General features: G+C 47.3%; 1 protein-coding gene across 1 annotated transcript in view; it reads left to right on the top strand.

Annotated features, from left to right (window-relative positions):
• Window positions 1-19,304, top strand: part of LOC138301682 (deleted in malignant brain tumors 1 protein-like) — a 78,168-nt gene that overhangs the window by 1,049 nt on the left and 57,815 nt on the right. Inside the window, exon 2 of the mRNA XM_069242197.1 lies at window positions 6,103-6,432. Coding sequence (XP_069098298.1) covers window positions 6,103-6,432 — 330 coding nt within the window. The remainder of the gene's footprint in view (window positions 1-6,102; window positions 6,433-19,304) is intronic.

Here is a 19,304-nt window from a genome sequence, read left to right as displayed (position 1 = left end):
ATGCCTAGAGAGTCATGTGGCATACCTTAAAGGAATCAACCTTGTCAGATGTCTTAGACGGCTCGAGTAATTATTGCTGAAGATACTTTATTCAATGTCAAGGATTTTACAACAATTTTTTTATGTTTATGATTATAACATTTGAATATGAGGTTCATAGTTAAGTTTAAATTCATAAAGGTTCATGTAATGTACATGGCAATTCACCACTAGGTAAGTAGGTAAGTATAGTTAGGACCTAGTTTATATAGAAAACGCATTTATTGTTTTGCTAATAATTTTGGTGCCACTTGATGAATATGCACAAACTTTTCCCCCAAAACTTTCAGGCTCACATCAGCTGCTGTCTGGAAAGTTTCAGGTAGATCTGTCAATGGATGGGGGGGAGAAAAAGGAGGGGTCCCAAAACGTGTTTTCCCCATTCATTTTTCCATAGGGATTTCGAACGCTGATAGCGCCCGAACCACTGGATGGAATTACACCAAATTTGGCAGAAAGGTAGCTCTTGGCCCAGAAAGAGCCCTTTCGTTGTTATTAGGTGTAAATCTGTTTAGTAGCTTTAGAGAAATTAAAGAAAATCCAAATGTGTATATATAAGGACGCAAAGGCCCTGCAAACCCTCCCGATCTCGGGATGAGATCTGAATGGATGTGAACACTTCAACAAGGAAGTTTTGGCAGCCATGTTGGAAAGTGCCATTAGCTGAGTCAGAGAAAAAGGTGTAAAAAAAAATATAAAAATAAAGAAGGGGCCATTGTAGAGTTACCCTGACCCCTTAACTCTGGTGCTGCCCCCCCGGAGCTAAAAAACATTTTTTTTAAATGTCACCGTGATTCGTGGCGGATCAATGGATCCAGTGAAAATACAAAAAAAAAAAAATGGGCTCCCGCTCTTGTTTAACTGTAGCTCCCTGGTGGGCCAATTCTTGACCTTTCACTGCCCCAGGGACTGCCGCTTCCCTGGGGCAAATAAAATTATGTGTAGTGGTCCTCTGCCCCCCCCTGCCCCAGGGACCATCACCTCCCCAGGGCTAAAATCAAAATGGATGTGGGGGGGCGGAGTGCCCCCGCCCAGCCCCGGGGGACCACCACCTCACAGGGGCTATATTTAAATAGAGTGCAGGGGGGCTGTGCAGCCCCCTGGCAGCCCCGGAGACCACCACCTCCCTGGGGCTCTATTTAAATAGAGTGAAGGTGGGCCGTGTGGCCCTTCTGCAGCTTCGGGGGCCACCATCACTCTGGGGCTATAATAAAAAGACTGATAGGGGTCTGTTTCACACCTCCACAGCCCCAGGGACCATCACCTCCCCAGGGCTATGCTTGTTGGAGAGGGACCACCCAGCCACTTATGGTCCTGGGGACCACCACCCCCCAGGGCGGGCTCCTGCTATGTCCTGGGGGCAGAATACCCACTTTCTGCAAGAGCGAGCTGTCAAACAGTCTCCCCCTTGGAGAAAGCGGAGTTTTCATCTACCTTCCCTGCATGCAAATATGCATGTAGAGAAGACAGATGAAAACATTGGCTCCACATTCAGGTAGCTGCTACTTAAAGCAGCTCCCTGCTTGTGGGAGCAATGCCGGCTCCCACAGAATGTGGGGAGCCAGCTAGAACCGCGGGGACCTTGAGGCTTCCTCCACGGTCTTGTCACTCTCTCTCTTCCATCCCCTAATGGGATGGAAGAGAGAGAGAGAGATAGTCATTGCAATGGTTTATCCATGCAACAACTACAGTAAGTAGTCACCTGTGGTGTAATGGTTAACCTCACAGCCCCTCACGCTAAAAGTTGAGGGTTCTAATCCAGGTGTGTCTGTTGTCATTTCCCTACTTTAATTTCTGTAAAAGTTAAAGGTTCACTGAAAGGTGATCTCACTCTTTTTAATTGTTAAATACATGTTTTCTTTCAATTTGTCCAGAAATATCTCATTCTCAGTATGTCATCCATCAAAGCCTAAAAAACTCTCTATCTCTCTCACTCTCTTTCTCTCTCTCTCTCTCCAATTTCTCTTTCATCCACTCACAGACCTACTCAGACCCTTATGCACCCACTCACAGACCCACTCATACTCATGCAACCACTCACAGACCCACTCACACTCATACACTCACTCACAGACCCAGTCAGACCCTCGTGCACCAACCCACGGCCCACTCAGACACTCACATACCCACTCACAGACCTACCAAGACACTCACACACCCACTCACAGACCTACTCAGACCCTCGTGTACCCACTCACAGACCCACTGAAACCCTCACATACACACTCACAGACTCACAAAGAAACTGATGCACCCCATAAGACACTGATGTATCCACTCTCACACCATGACAGACACTCTCGCACCAACTCCTACCCCCAGATACACCCTCTCACAGCTATTCTCACACCCAGAGACACAGGCAGTGGGCAACTCCTGCTGCTCATGGCATAAGGGCCGTGCGCAGCATGGGTTTGGGTGGTTAGGGTGTTAGTTTGGCAGCAGGGCCTGGCCGCAGGTTGGATTAACATATGGTATTGAAAATTACTTTACGTTAAAAAAACATAGAAATTCTCTGAAAAAAACAATGGGCACAAGTTATAGTTACTTTAGATAACTATAACAGGTGAATTTCTACAGTATGGTACATTAAAATGGAAGCCTAACTATAACGTCCCTGTAACCTTTTTTTTTTAATTATTATTAATTTCTATGTTTTTTAATTCTATTTCCTAACTATGACTTCCCTGTAAAATATATATATATTTATATGATATCTTTTGAGCATTTTGATGAATATTGATAAAATATTCCACTGCTCCTTCCCCGAATGTTTCAGGGGAATCTGTTCAAGCCGAGGGCACAAAAATGGTGGGGCTGTCTAAAAACATTTTTCCATAAGAAAATTTAACAGTGAAAAGTGCTGAACGGAACTACAAAGAAATTCAGCAAAAAGTTAGACCTTGGCCCAGAAAGTGTTTTTTTTTTAATTTGGTGTAAATACTTTAAAATATTTCTGAGAAACTAAGGCTCATAACCTTTGCATATTTCACACCTGGAGGACCTTCTGAGCCACGAGTTTCTGAATGGATGACGCTACATCAACAAAGTTACAGTGGCAGCAATTTTAGGTCTCAGGATCTGAGCCCCTAGTTGTGAAGTCAAGGTTAATAAAGATATGGGGGCAGAGTAGGGATATTCTACCATGTAGGACTGCTGAGGTGTCCCTGGGCCAGTAAACACATTTTTTTATTTTATTTTAATGTGAATTTATTGTGGACCAGCGAATCTGCTGCAATTTCTTTTTTTTAAAGTTGGGATCCTGCACCAACAAAAAACAAACCCACCCCAGGGTGGCCCATAAGCCATGAAGGCAGCTCATTCCATTTAACAGGGTGGAGGTGGCATGCACCCACCTATTCCTCCCTCAGGCCCTGGGGTCCCCATCCCCAAATGCCATGTGATATACACACCACTGGGTGTGTTTATGTACCAGGAGTAAAAGCCCAGCAAACTTGCTAAACTGGTGACATTAATTTTCCTGCTGTTGGGTTAGGGTGGGAGAGAGTACAACTCTACTAAGCCATCTTTCTCATTGTGGGACTGCTGGTCAGGAAGGGACTCACTCTCTTTCTACCTCACCCAGCTCTCAACATCAACATGACCATGTTAGCCCTGTCAAAGTGAGGTTTCAGTTGACTGGCATGTATAATTCAATGTGAGTGTTTGGGGGTGCCCAGGTCCACTAGATAGGTAACCACACCTACCTTTTCCAGTACAAAATAGAGCCCAGTCCCATTGTCTTGGAGGGCCCTGAGAACGAGTAGTAACCACCAGTACCTCTGGTCAGGTTGGTACTTCATGAATGTCGCATCTAAGCATACTATTGTTTGCTCAGCTCTTGGCTGACCTCCAGTTTTCTTCATTTACTTGACCGTCCAATGATCTCAGGTCACATACATGACCCACAATGTCCTGCTTGGGTTCCTTGTGATTTTTTCCTATCCCTTCTCTCACAAGGCTCACAGGACAGCTCACAAGGAACCCATTAAGAAGATCAAAGCGTCTGAAATCTACTCCTTTCTGTGGAACCACCAGGAAGGCAAATATCAGGCATGGTAAAAAGACATCCAACTTAAATCTTCTGGGCTCTGATAGGTCCACTATCATGCCTTTAAGGATCTTGTTGATCTTCTCAACAAGACCATTGGTTTTGGGTGATTTGGTGTGGAGAACTTGTAGGTTACCCCACACTCATTCCATATGGCTTTTGAGTATTCAGACATAAAGTTTGTGTCAATGTCTAATGTCTGGAAGGACCTCCTTGGAAACCCTACTTTGGTGAAAATGTCAAGCAGGGTCTGGCCTCATAGGCTCATTCACCATCTTCAGGGGCACTGCTTCACAGCATCTAGTGGCATGATCCACTACTATCAGGCACCCTTTCAAAAGGTGTCACCAATAATGGCAGTGGAATAAGTGGAAGCTTAGGCTGCCCTCTTGTCTTGCCACTGGCTTGAAAGGTTGTACAGAAGCAAAAGGGCCCTTCACTTTTTCAGTTAACTGGTGCAGTGTAAGTGGTTACCTAACCTCTCCCATGTCTTTACTTGCCTCAGGTGTGCAGCTAAGGGGATTTCATGGGCCAAGCCCAGTAGAAAGACCCTATAAAGCTAGGGGACTATTAGTCTGTCAGACAGGACCTGGTGAAGCCATTGGTTATTTAGTGGGAAGGCTCCAAATAGGAGAAACCTGAATTGCACGCACCAGGATGGTCCATCACCAGTCGGGTATTTCTTGCACCTTTGGCCGCTCAAGATTTCTTCATTCTCCCTTGGTCTGTAGCTCAGATTTTTCCAGCGGGGAAGGCTGCAGGCTGTAGTTGTTGAGGGATCCACAAGGTTAGATACCTTCTGCATGTGGTCCAGCCAATGAGGATTTGCCATCTCAATAAAGCTCAGAGTGGGGAAAACCTCAATCTTCACCCCAGATGCAACGCATCTTGGGCAGATCAGCCTGGTAGGTTTGTCCCTGTCCTTCTGAGGTCTTGGAGCCAGAAAGGTCCCCGGTTTTCAGTGGTGGTAGATGAAATCCACCAACACCTAGGCAAGGTTTCCAGGACCTCAGGAACAGCACATGGGGGTCAGGACTCACTGAAGTAAAGGCCAACAGCAGGCTCCAGGGCAGGTCTAGTTGAAACTGGTCAGCTGGGCAGTTGCAAGAAAAGTCTCCTGTAACTTGTTTTGTCCCTATAGGCTGAACAGTTGGTCATCTTTATGACCCTTGGAATCTCCATATTTGTTCTGGATACAAGAGAGTGCAGGTCCAATCTTTCAGGGCTCTTCTCAGGTTACAGACAGCAGATTCAGTTCTCTTCCAATTTTCCACAGGTTAAGGGTGTTCTAAGGAGGCACTCCGGATGCCACATTTATGCATGACACCAGGTAGTGTGTGTGCGGGTGACTCCTGGCTCCTTCCAAACCTCATGCATCCTAATATGTCAATCTTTAGTTACCCTAAATAACTCTCATTCATTACTTTGCCAGAAGAAAGACCCCTTGCACCAATCACAAATCCAACACATATTTACAAACACTGTAGTGATTATTAAATTTAAAAAACTCGTAAAAGGTTTTAAGACCTAAAGGCATCTAATATTTGGACAACTGTTCAATCTACTGTTATAGTTTTCTTGTCCTTCCTTATTTTATCTTTGGACACTTATTTCTGGTGTTGCTCAAATGTGAATTTTTTATTAAAAAAACAGAAGGCAAGAGGTGTTTGGCAAAACAGGAACAGTTTCTTTAATGAAACATTACGGCTGGGAGAGCAGTGATAGAAATGGGGTCTCGTGACTGTCTCTCAGTGCACAATCAATCTGAGTGGTGTTTTATACATTTCTTTAGGTGCAATAAAACAATTACAGCATTCCTTCCTGAGTAAAGAATGTGACCAGTTATCATGGACCAGGGCCACAATCGCGGCAGAGAGGGGTAACTGCATGGGGAGGTAATATCTTTGCGCAAGCATTACCAGGATTAGCAATCCAAAAAATAAAGAAATGATCTGCAGTTTTTCATGACCTTCTCTATCTCATAGTATTGTACTTTATGTTTGGCCTTGTAGGTCCCAGAGATACTGAAAGTGTGGACTTACGCCTTGTTAATGGAGGACAGAGGTGTGCAGGCCGCATTGAAGTTTACTATGAAGGAGTGTGGGGGACTGTGTGTGATGATTTCTGGAGTACAGCAAATTCACAAGTTGTTTGCAGACAGCTGGGCTGTGGAACTGTCCTGGCTTCTCCTGGAGGGGCCTTTTTTGGTCAGGGAATCGGAAGCATTCTCCTAGACGATGTACTTTGCAGAGGACAAGAAGTTCACCTGTGGGACTGTCCCAACAAAGGATGGAACAAACATAACTGTCTCCACAGCAATGATGCAGGCGTTATCTGTTCAGGTATTTTCTATTTTGTTTTTTGTTTACAACATTCCCAATCATGCCTTTCATTTGTAGTTTCCCACAATAGGTAAATTCACTTTGGATAACCTTAATTTTAGGAGCAGGGGTTCCTTTTTTTAGGTTCTGGCTGAGTAGACTTATCAACAGTTATCCTGGCAGAATCAGTGTGAGCACCTGTCGAACTCCCATACATGAATGAATGCAGGGGATTTGCAGAGCGCACAGCTTCTAAGAGAGTATCCCGGCTCTAAAAGCATAATGAAATGCACTAAAGCACAAAACTCCTAATCCCTAGAAAAGAAAAGCCAAGTTTTCATTCTCCTTCTGAAGGCATCCTCAAGAGGAATCCTCTGAAGATTGCATGGAAGCGTGTACCATGTTTTAGCAGCAAGGAATGAAAAGGATTAATCACCCTTACTCAGCCGCTTAACACGGTTAACAAGTGACAGCACGGCAGATGCTGAAAGCAGTACTCTAGAAATGGGCACAAACGTCCTAGCAAGATAGCCTGAGGTGGCTTGAAATACTGCCATATGAACCAAAACAAGGGATTTAAATAAGATCCACTTCCAAACCAGCAGCCAGTGTAAGGAGTTGAGAGCAGGAGAGATTAAGGTCCGACTGGGCAGGTGCCCACCATCCTGGACATCCTGAGGGGACCATGCAAAGCTTCTGATGTCCTCCAACTACCTCCTCATCTCTCTAAGTTTAGATTTCAAAGGAGGACTTGATCAGCTAGGATGAGAATCTGTGTAACGTTAATTAAAATGTGGGGCTTTTGTGGCTCTTGAAAATTTCTCTATAGGTGCAGCCAATGCAATGTTTGTCTTAGAACAGTAACTAACGTATTTGGCTTTTCATTCAAATTTATGGTCACTCAATGATACATTTATCACATATTACTGTTACTCGCCTTTTATAAACACTGCACATCAACTCTAACATTATCTTTGAAATATTTGTAAAATACATCTCAGATTACAGAAAGAATATTGTTAATCGTAACTGGTCCAAATGTAGTCACATTCTGGTAATTACTATCATAGGTTTAAGCTTCTAAATATGTGCATTCCACTATTCAAAACTTTCGTTTTGCTCAGTGCTTGTCATTTTGCTAGTAAGCATTCAGGATCAGCCTGCAGTTCAGGACTTCTCTAGGTCAGCATCCTCTTTGATCAAGCAAAAAATGAAGGACTTTAGTAGGGTTCTGCCAAGAGAGTCATGTAGTGTGTGTAGGTGGCTGGCCTGGTTTGTAGTGGGTACCTAAGATACTTACACCTTATACCAGGTCCAGTTATCCCTGATTAGTGAAATGTAGACAGTGTCTAGAAGCCAGGCTCTCTAGGGGTAGTGTGGATGAACAGCCAAGGCCTAGGAGACATGCAAATCTCATGCAATACCACTGTAGTCACACAGTACTCATACACATGAAAGAAAATACTCAGTGTTACAAAAATAAAGGTACATTATTTTGGTGACACAAATGCCAAAAATACCATGGAGACTATACCCCCTTAGGAGGTAATTAATACACAAATTATATACAGTAGTATGCAGAAATAGCTGTAAAAACAGTTTGAAAACAGTGCAAATAGTGAAAATCACAATAGTTAGAAATGTGCCTGGGGGAACACCAACCATATACTAAGAAAGTGGAATGTGAAAGTCGGTTTCCCACCTGGGCAAGTGTAGTGTATAGAGGGTCGCTGGGAGTATTAGAACACACCAAAGGTAAGTAATAGAACCCACCTCAGAGCCCAGGAAAACAGGAGTAAATCACAGTAACTTTCCTAGAATACACAAGAACACGAGAAAGAAGATTATGCACCAACCAAAAGAGACAGCAAGACACCAATGATGGATTCCTGGACCTGAAGACATGTGGAAGAAGGTCAAGAAGCACTGAAGAGTCCAGGGAGAACAGGAGCCGATGCTAACCCGGATGAATGTGCAAAAGAAGAACCACCAGTGGGGAACAACAGTCAGTATTGCACCCAAGAAGACAGATGTGGTTCCTGGTTGGTGCAGAAGATGTCGCACACCGGATGGATAAATGCAGTCTGATTTGCGTTGCTGGATTCTGCCAACAAGCCTTGGCACACGCAAAACTCTTGGTTAGCAGAAAATGGCGCTGGCTGGGACCAGGAGGGACCTGGTGGACTCTACCCAGAAGGGGGAGTCAGAGGGGGCTCGAGCAACTCAGAGAGCCCTCAGAAGGCCAGGCAGCATGCACAGGAGTCCCACAGTACGGGGGCAAGGAAGGTGCCAAAGGAGGCCCATGCAGCACTACACAAAGGGATCCCAAGCCCTCGGAGAACCATTCAGGAGGCTGTGCATCGCATGAAGGAGTCCTGGGGGCCAGAGCTGCATGGTGCATGAAGAACTTTGTAGAAGGATGCCAACAAGCCTTGGCAACTGCAAAACACTTAGTGCATAGGGGTTACTGTCTTGCAGGGGCGAAAGCTCTTACCTCCACAAAAGTTGGACAATTGGACATCAGGACCATCAGGACCACTTCAGCCTCCACCTGTGTTGCTGGATCCACGCACTTCGTCAGGAAAGGGGACCCACGCCACTGGTCGTCACTGCACAGGGGTGCCTGCTGAAGCAAAGGAGTGACTCCTTCACTCTAAGCGAGATGCCTTTATTCTTCTGGTGCAGGCTGAAGACGGACTGTCCTCTGAGGATGCACAACCTGGAAACAGTTGCAGTTGCTGGCAGGAGCTGAAGATACAATGTTGCAGAAGTATTCATTGCTTCTTTGTTTCAGTTTGTAGAGTTCCTGGATAGTCCAGATGCAGTTTCATCAGTGAGAAGGTGAAGTAAAGGATGCAGAGGATTCCTGCTGGAGTCTTGCAATCCGAATCTGAAGAGAACCACCCAAGATAGAGACCCTAAATAGCTCTGTAAAGGGGATTGGTCAGCTACACAGGTAAGCACCTATCAGGGGAGGGCTCTGATGTCACCTCCTGGCACTGGCCAGTCAGATGTTCCGAGAAGGGCCCTGCCAACTTATAATCCAAGATGGCAAAACACAGGGACCCTCTGGAGGAGCTCTGAGCACCGCCCCTGGGGTAGTGATGGACACGGGTGTGATCACTCCCCTTTCCTTCATCCAGTTTCACACCAGAGCAGGGACTGGAGGTCCCTGACCCGGTGTAGACTGGATTATGCAAGGAGGGCACCATCTGTGCCCTTCAAAGCATTTCCAGAGGCCTTGGGAGACTACCCCTCCCAAGCCTGTAACACCTATTTCCAAAAGGCAGAGGGTGTGACACACCTCTCCCAAAGGAAATCATTTGTTCTGCCTTCCTGGGCTTGTGCTGCTCAAGCAACAGGAGGGCAGAGACCTGTCTGAAAGGTGGGAGCAGTTGGGGCTGCCTGGAAAACCTCAGAAGGCTGCAATGGCAATACTAGGGCCCCTCTAAGGAGCCCCCAGAGTGCATGGAATCATACAACCAATGCTTACAAAAGCATTGGGGTATGATTCCAACATGTTTGATACCAAACATGCCTCTGTTCGGAGTTACCATTATGTAGCTGGACATAGGTAGTGACCTATGTCCAGTACACACGTAAACTGGTGCCCCTGCAGTCACGAAGTCTGGGAAAATGGTCCTGGAGGTCATGGGGACACCTTTGCTAGTGCTGGGGTGCCCTCACACACTGGTACTCTGCCCCCTGCCATCCGGGCTGAAGGGCCTGCTATAGGGGTAACTTATAAGTGACCGGCTCAGTGTAAATCGCAGTGAAAGGGTGCATGCACCTTCTCCCTCGGGCTGCAATGGCAGTCCTGCAGAAGCCTTCGCATGGGCTCCCTAAGGGTGGCAAAAAAAATGCTGCAGCCCACAGGGATCCCCTGGAACCCCAATGTCCTGGGTACCTATCTACCATATACAAGGGACTTATATGCACCAGTATGCCAATTTTGGGTGCAATATTGGGTCACCAGTATGCAGTGACAACATTTAGAGGAAAGAGAGCATAATCACTGGGGTCCTTGTTAGCAGGATCCCAGTGAACACAAACACACTGACATCAGGTAGAAAATGGGGATAACCATGCCAAACAGAGGGTACTTTCCTACAGTGTGCTTATAAATGAAGCAGCCTTATTAGATTCCCATGAGTGAATATTGCTGAAGATACTTCATTCAATGTTGTTGGATTTTAAATCAGTTTTTTAAACACGGAAGATTATAACATTTGTGTGTAAATTTTTATAAATCAGTTTGTTCACATTTTTGAAGTTCATGTATGTTAGAAATGGTGTTTCTAGTTGGCAGAAGTATAGAACTTGTCCAAATAGGGACCACAATCCTAGTCAGGGTAAGTCACAACACAATCCCAATTAAACCTGTGCTCACCCTCTGGTAGCTTGACACTGAGCAGTCAAGCTTAACTTAGAAGGCAATGTGTAAAGGATTTGTGCAATGTTGGACTTTTGCTTATGCAGGGTCATCCCCAGTCTTTTTTCGCCTCCTGCCTCCTATTTTTTTCTGACATGTTGCTGTTGGCTTTTCAACTCTGAGCACTTTACCACTGCTAACCAGTGCTAAAGTGCATATGCTCTCCTGTTTAAATTGTATGTAAGTGGTTTATCCATGATTGGCATATTTGAATTACTAGTAAGTCCCTAGTAAGGTGCACTAGAGGTGCCAGGGCCTGTAAATCAAATGCTACTAGTGGGCCTGCAGCACTGGTTGTGCCACCCACATAAGTAGCTCTGTAATCATGTCTCAGACCTGCCACTGCAGTGTCTGTATGTGTATTTTTACACTGTAAATTCGACTTGGCAAGTGTACCCACTTGCCAGGCCTAAACCTTCCCTTTCCTTACATGTAAGGCACCCCTAAGGTAGGCCCTAGGTAGCCCCAAGGGCAGGGTGCAGTGTATGGATAAGGTAGGACATATAGTAATGTGGTTTATATGTCCTGACAGTGAAATACTGCCAATTTCGTTTTCACTGTTGCAAGGTCTGTCTCTCTCATAGGATAATATGGGGGCTACCTTTAAATATGATTAAAGTGTAGATTCCCCTAGAGAGTAGATGGACATGTGGAGTTTGGGATCCCTGAACTCACAATTTAAAAATACATCTTTTAGTAAAGTTGATTTTGAGATTGTGCGTTTGGAAATGCCACTTTTAGAAAGTGAGCATGTTCTTGCTTAAACCATTCTGTGACTCTGCCTGGTTTGTGGATTCCCTGTCTGGGTCAGTTTGACAGTTGGGTTGTTTTTCACCTCACACCAGACAGTGACACAAAGGGAGCTGGGGGGTGATCTGCATTTCCTGATTAGCCATCTCTGCTAGGAGGGAGGGGTGGAGTGGTCACTCTCATCTGAAAGGACTGTGCCTGCCTCTGACAATGCTGTCTCCAGCCCCCTGGTGTGTGTCTGAGGCCTTGCCTGGGCAAGGCAGGATTTCACAAGAAGGTGTGAGTCCCCTTTGAAGAAAGGTGACTTCAAAGACTAAAATGGGTATAAGAAGGGCACCCAAACTTACAAACTTTAGAAACACTTCTGGAATCAAGAGGAACCTCTGCCTGGAGAAGAGCTGATCGCTGAGGAACAAGTGCTGCCCTGCCTGTGACTGTGCTTTGTGGAGCTTTCCTGCAGTGCTGCTTCTGCCAGAGTAAGAGGGCAAAGACTGGACTTTGTGTGCCTTCCATCTTGAAGAAGAAATCTCCAAGGGCTTGATGTAGAGCTTGCCTCCTGTTGTTGAAGTCTCAGGGATAGCAAAGACTTCTTCCTGCCAGCACCTGGAGTCTCTGGAGAGACCCCTACTCTGCTCTGTGGTGCCCTTCCAGTTCCTGGGACCCTGAAAGGAGAGGCTGGCAGCCTAAGGACAAAAATACACGCACCGAGTGCCGTGCGGAGAAAAGATCGACGCGAATCCGATCGCGGCTGAGAAAACGACGCGACGCCGGTTCCGCAGCTGAGAAACGACGCCGCAGGAAACGCGACCGGAGAATCGACGCCCGGAGCAGGAGAAACGACGCGCAGCATCGCTGACGAAGGCTGAGAGATCGCAACCAGCGCCGCGGGACTTTCGGACCGTCGCGTGGCTGGCTTTTTCGACGCGCCTCGCCGTGCCGAGCTGTTTTCGACGCATATAACCGTGCAGGGTTACTTTCGACGCACATCGCCCGTGCGGGGTTATTTTTGACGCAAACCAGGTACATTTTCACGCTAGCCGCGCTAGTGTGGTGTTACAACTACCTAAAGACTCTTTTTATTTTAAACCTTTAAAAAATCATAACTTGACTTGTGTATGTTGGATTTTTGTCGTTTTGGTCTTGTTTTGTCTAGATAAATATTTCCTATTTTTCTAAACTAGTGTTGTGTCATTTTGTAGTGTTTTCATTAAGTTACTGTGTGTGTTGGTACAAATACTTTACGCCCAGCACTCTGAGGTTAAGCCTACTGCTCTGCCAAGCTACCAAGGGGGTAAGCAGGGGTTAGCTGAGGGTGATTCTCTTTTATCCTAACTAGAGTGAGGGTCCTTGCTTGAACAGGGGGTAACCTGACTGTCAACCAGAGACCCCATTTCTAACATTGGTGACCAGCGGTCGGGATTTGGACTTGTATTTGTACTTGACATACAGTGATTAAGTGTACACTACTGTTTTGAGCTCAGACCACTACGTGACCACATACTACTTGTCTTGTGATTCTGCTTTTTGTTCTCTGATGTCCTCCTGGAAGTATTGCTAATATTTTTGGACTTTGTTTTTTTGGTTGTGAAGCCTTTGCAGAATGGAAGTCAATTTCTGGCACCTATTTATGTATAAAAAGTGGCAGCTTAAAGCATTCTGCATGGAAAGGGGACTGGCTGTGAACAAGAAATCCAGAAGGGAGGATCTTGAGTCAGCCCTGTTTCAGTATGAATTGAAACGTTGTCAGGCAACACCACCAAATGAGTCTGAGGAGGATAACTACTCTGAGGAGGAGGACTACTCCAAAGAGGAGGGCAGTGGCCCTGAGGAGGGAACAGAAAGAGATGATTGGCTCCTAGCTCGAATCCGGAGTCTGGAAGAGCTAGATGCAGAGCTTAAGAGGGCTGAGGAGAAGAGAGCCTTAGTCCTGGAAGAAAGGAGGAGGAACTTAGAGATTAAAAAAATGATTTATGCTTACGAGCTTAAATTGAAAGAGCTGGAAGTCATGAGGGCTGAGTCCAGCTGGAATGGTGGCAGCAACAATTGTATATCCAGTGATGCTGCAGAAGTGCACATGCCCAGAGAGGTGGTGCCCTACTTGAAGGAGGGAGTTAACACACGCCAGGAGGTTCAGGGGTATGAGGTAGCTCCAGTGATGCACAGGGTCCCTGAGGTGGATTGGGGAACTGGCATGGGGAGTCATATTCCTACTGGTGGGAGGGACACTCTACTGACTCTAGTTGAGAATGACAGGGAGAGGGGTTCCCCCCAGGTAGAAGTCCTGGTTATGGAGTGTGAAAACATCCCAGAAGAGTGTGGGTTGAGTGTCAGGGACAGTCAGGTACTGTCTCACCAGTCTCAGGAGGGTGATGTGGGGTGCTTTTTCAAAGCAGAGTCACTGGATGGTTGGGTGAAGGGTACTTTGGTTAATTCATGTGAGGGGCTGAGTGATGTAATTGCTGGAGAGCATATGCCTAGTCCTTATTTTCCAGAGCTATGCCAACACCAGGTGGAGTGTGAGTTCTCTGACCCCAGGGAGCTTACAATGGAGGCAGACTTCTGGGTGAGTACCAGAGAGTCTGAAGAGGCATTTGGGGGTGCTCCTGAGAGGAGTGGTCTAGGTAGTTCCCAACCAGGTGAGGTAGGGAAGGATTGTAGTGTCCCAGGTAGGTCCCAGTGTAGTGGGATGGGTGAGGGACCCCATGTCCAGTCTCAGAGGAGAGGGAATGGGGATGGGTTGAGGCCCAAGGTGCCCGAGATCCGGTCCCAGGTCCTGGAGGGTTCCCTGCGGGAACACCAGGAGGGGAGCCTAGCCTGTACCATAGGGCCATCTGTTGAGGGAGACCCCACAGTGTCAGGAGAACTTGGGGGGGCGGCTGTAGCCAGCGTCCCACCAGTTCTGGTGTCTGGCAGTACCACTCCTAGTGAGGGGGTGCAGAAGTCCAGACCGAGGGTTGAGAGGGGGTTGCGGACCCCAGTGGAGAACCTGGAGGGTCAGGGGTCAGCTCTGAGAGCAGAGCCCCCCATGAATGACCTTGGTGAGACCATTTCTGGGTTGGGGGGAATCCAGACTCTGTCAGATGGGCAGAGGTCAGGAGACCTGCGCCAGCCAGACTCTTGTGTGGCCCTTCGGGACAGTGTGTCTCTTGAGGGGGGTAAGTGTGCCCCCCTGGAAGCCCTGGTGTGCCAGGCAATGGTTCAACCGCAGGGTGGTGACTCTGGGTTGAATGATCAGGTTCAGGGGGTAAACTCTGACCTGGTGGGGGGTAAGTGTGCTCCCAAGGAAGTCCTGGTGTGCCAGGCAGTGGTTCAACCGCAGGGTGGTGACCCTGGGTTGGATGACCAGGTGCAGAGGGTAAACTCTGACCTGGTAGGGGGTAGGTATGCCCCCCAAGAAGTCCTGGTTTGCCAGGCAGTGATCCAGTCTGTGGGTACAGGCCCTGGATTGGGAGGCCAGGTTAAGGGTGTCCCCCCTGACCTGGAGGAAGGGGCTACTGCTAACAGTGCCCCTACCATGTTGTCTTCTGGGGGGGCCGCTCCTAGTTGGGTGGTTCAGGACCCCAGAAGAGAGGGCAGGGGGAGGGAAGCCTCACCCCTGGCCCTGGTCCAACCTGAAGGTACAGACCCCAGGTTGGAGGATCAGTTGCAGGTTAACATCCCTGCACTGATGGAAGAATTGTGCAGGACTGCTTCTACAAGCACCCTGACAGTTTTTGACTCTGGGGGTGCCGCTTCTGCAGGGAGGGTACAGAGCCCCAGAGGGGAGGACCAGGGTCAGGTTAACATCCCTGACCTGGTGGAAGAGAGAGTGGTCAAAGGGTGCCAGGCACCTGGGGCTACCACCCCCCACTCTCCACAGTCACAGTGGTTAGAGAGGCCTGAGGTCGGGCTCTCATCCCTGACAGTTGTCTGGGGCCACTGTGGCTTGCTGTCCTGGTGGACAGAGTTGCCCCTGGGGGGGGGAGGACGAGAGTCACACCCCGGGGGTGGAGTGGGCAACACCACTGTGTTGGCCCTGGTGGTACTATCTGCCCATTGCAATACATCTGTGAGCAAAGTAAAGTTAGGTGTTGCACAGATGGTGTCTGTAGATGTGGAGAAGGGTTCCCCATGGGTTAGCTTAGTGGGCCCTGAGAGTATGGACAGAGGGATCCAACTGGAGTCAGGAAGGCGTAGAACTGGAACATGCCCCTGCTGTTGTGGGCCTGGGTCCCTGTTCTATCGCCCCAATCAGGGAAGTACATCAAGGTATTGATTGTTCTCCCCTGGCTTTAGGCTGGTAGGGGGTCGTGTTGGACTTTTGCTTATGCAGGGTCATCCCCAGTCTTTTTTCGCCTCCTGCCTCCTATTTTTTTCTGACATGTTGCTGTTGGCTTTTCAACTCTGAGCACTTTACCACTGCTAACCAGTGCTAAAGTGCATATGCTCTCCTGTTTAAATTGTATGTAAGTGGTTTATCCATGATTGGCATATTTGAATTACTAGTAAGTCCCTAGTAAGGTGCACTAGAGGTGCCAGGGCCTGTAAATCAAATGCTACTAGTGGGCCTGCAGCACTGGTTGTGCCACCCACATAAGTAGCTCTGTAATCATGTCTCAGACCTGCCACTGCAGTGTCTGTATGTGTATTTTTACACTGTAAATTCGACTTGGCAAGTGTACCCACTTGCCAGGCCTAAACCTTCCCTTTCCTTACATGTAAGGCACCCCTAAGGTAGGCCCTAGGTAGCCCCAAGGGCAGGGTGCAGTGTATGGATAAGGTAGGACATATAGTAATGTGGTTTATATGTCCTGACAGTGAAATACTGCCAATTTCGTTTTCACTGTTGCAAGGTCTGTCTCTCTCATAGGATAATATGGGGGCTACCTTTAAATATGATTAAAGTGTAGATTCCCCTAGAGAGTAGATGGACATGTGGAGTTTGGGATCCCTGAACTCACAATTTAAAAATACATCTTTTAGTAAAGTTGATTTTGAGATTGTGCGTTTGGAAATGCCACTTTTAGAAAGTGAGCATGTTCTTGCTTAAACCATTCTGTGACTCTGCCTGGTTTGTGGATTCCCTGTCTGGGTCAGTTTGACAGTTGGGTTGTTTTTCACCTCACACCAGACAGTGACACAAAGGGAGCTGGGGGGTGATCTGCATTTCCTGATTAGCCATCTCTGCTAGGAGGGAGGGGTGGAGTGGTCACTCTCATCTGAAAGGACTGTGCCTGCCTCTGACAATGCTGTCTCCAGCCCCCTGGTGTGTGTCTGAGGCCTTGCCTGGGCAAGGCAGGATTTCACAAGAAGGTGTGAGTCCCCTTTGAAGAAAGGTGACTTCAAAGACTAAAATGGGTATAAGAAGGGCACCCAAACTTACAAACTTTAGAAACACTTCTGGAATCAAGAGGAACCTCTGCCTGGAGAAGAGCTGATCGCTGAGGAACAAGTGCTGCCCTGCCTGTGACTGTGCTTTGTGGAGCTTTCCTGCAGTGCTGCTTCTGCCAGAGTAAGAGGGCAAAGACTGGACTTTGTGTGCCTTCCATCTTGAAGAAGAAATCTCCAAGGGCTTGATGTAGAGCTTGCCTCCTGTTGTTGAAGTCTCAGGGATAGCAAAGACTTCTTCCTGCCAGCACCTGGAGTCTCTGGAGAGACCCCTACTCTGCTCTGTGGTGCCCTTCCAGTTCCTGGGACCCTGAAAGGAGAGGCTGGCAGCCTAAGGACAAAAATACACGCACCGAGTGCCGTGCGGAGAAAAGATCGACGCGAATCCGATCGCGGCTGAGAAAACGACGCGACGCCGGTTCCGCAGCTGAGAAACGACGCCGCAGGAAACGCGACCGGAGAATCGACGCCCGGAGCAGGAGAAACGACGCGCAGCATCGCTGACGAAGGCTGAGAGATCGCAACCAGCGCCGCGGGACTTTCGGACCGTCGCGTGGCTGGCTTTTTCGACGCGCCTCGCCGTGCCGAGCTGTTTTCGACGCATATAACCGTGCAGGGTTACTTTCGACGCACATCGCCCGTGCGGGGTTATTTTTGACGCAAACCAGGTACATTTTCACGCTAGCCGCGCTAGTGTGGTGTTACAACTACCTAAAGACTCTTTTTATTTTAAACCTTTAAAAAATCATAACTTGACTTGTGTATGTTGGATTTTTGTCGTTTTGGTCTTGTTTTGTCTAGATAAATATTTCCTATTTTTCTAAACTAGTGTTGTGTCATTTTGTAGTGTTTTCATTAAGTTACTGTGTGTGTTGGTACAAATACTTTACGCCCAGCACTCTGAGGTTAAGCCTACTGCTCTGCCAAGCTACCAAGGGGGTAAGCAGGGGTTAGCTGAGGGTGATTCTCTTTTATCCTAACTAGAGTGAGGGTCCTTGCTTGAACAGGGGGTAACCTGACTGTCAACCAGAGACCCCATTTCTAACATGCAATAAATCATACAATAACAAAGTGATAACACCACAAAGGTACACCGCATAGGTTCAAAAAAATAGATAAGTTATCTGAATAAAATATGGTAAAAATGAAAAAAAACAATAAGCACAAGTTAAAATATCACTTTTAGAAGATTTAAAAGAGTCTCAATTATTAGAAATTAACAGTTGTTCCTTTGTTACACACACTACATGGGATGCGTCTAAAAACAATGCATGGAGACCGCAGAGGAGGAGATGCGTGGAAAAACAAGGTGGTGTGTCAGATTTTCCAGCGCGGCACAGATGGTGCATCATTTCTTTCTATGTTCCAAGGGTTTGTGTCATTTTTTCATCGTGCAGTCTTGGTTTCTCGGTGCGATGCAGGGATATTTTGACACCCAGGGACGATGTGCTGAAAATCCTTGATGTGCTGGAAGAAGGGGCAGGCGCTGCATCAATCCGGTAGGCGATGTGTCAAATTTTCCGTCACAAAGCAAGCACTGCCTCTAATTCCCAGTCAGTAAGTCGGTGCTGCTTCATTCTGGTCAGCGGTGCGGTGATTTCCCAGCGGCGATGGTGGCTTTGCATCAATTTTTGACACACAAGGAGTTTCTTGAGAAGGTGAAGTCTTTGTTGACCCTGAGATTTCAGAAACAGGAGGCAAGTTCAATCCAAGCCCTTGGAGAGCAATTCAGGAGGAAGACAGAGTCCTTCCAGCAGAGTCAGAAGCCAGCAGGGCAGCAGGGCAACTAGCAGGTAGCAGTCCTTCTCAGCAAAGCAGTCCCAATGAGTCTTTTGGGCAGCCAGGCAGTTCCTCTGACAGAGTACAAGTGGAAGTCCAGAAGTGTCTGAGTTGGTGGGGTCAGAGACCCAGTTTATATACCCAAAATGCCTTTGAAGTGAGGGATACTTCAAAGAGTAGTTTTGAAGTACACAAGTTCCCCTTTCAGCGCAGTCCTGTCTGCCAGGGTCCCTGTGGGGGGTTATCAGTCCTTTGTGTGAGGGCAAGCCACTGCCCTTTGAAATGTAAGTGTCAGGCCCTCCACCCTTCCAGCCCAGGAAGACTTATTCAGTATGCAGATGAATGCAGATGTGACTGAGTGTCCTGTGTTTGTGGTTGTCTGGGTGAAATGCATAAGGGATCTGTCAACCAGCCCAGCCCAGACGTGGATTGGAGACAGGCTGTAAGACATAGATAGTTTTAAGTGCAGAGAAATGCTCATTTTCTAAAAGTGGCATTTCTAAAATAGTAACATAAAACCCAATCCCACCAATAAGCAGGATTTTCTATCACCATTCTGGCCATA

Source organism: Pleurodeles waltl, chromosome 6 (genome assembly GCF_031143425.1).
Source record: "Pleurodeles waltl isolate 20211129_DDA chromosome 6, aPleWal1.hap1.20221129, whole genome shotgun sequence".
NCBI classification, from domain to species: Eukaryota; Metazoa; Chordata; class Amphibia; order Caudata; family Salamandridae; genus Pleurodeles; species Pleurodeles waltl.
Note: the sequence above shows the minus strand (reverse complement) of the source record. Positions and strands in the feature narration are given on the sequence as shown.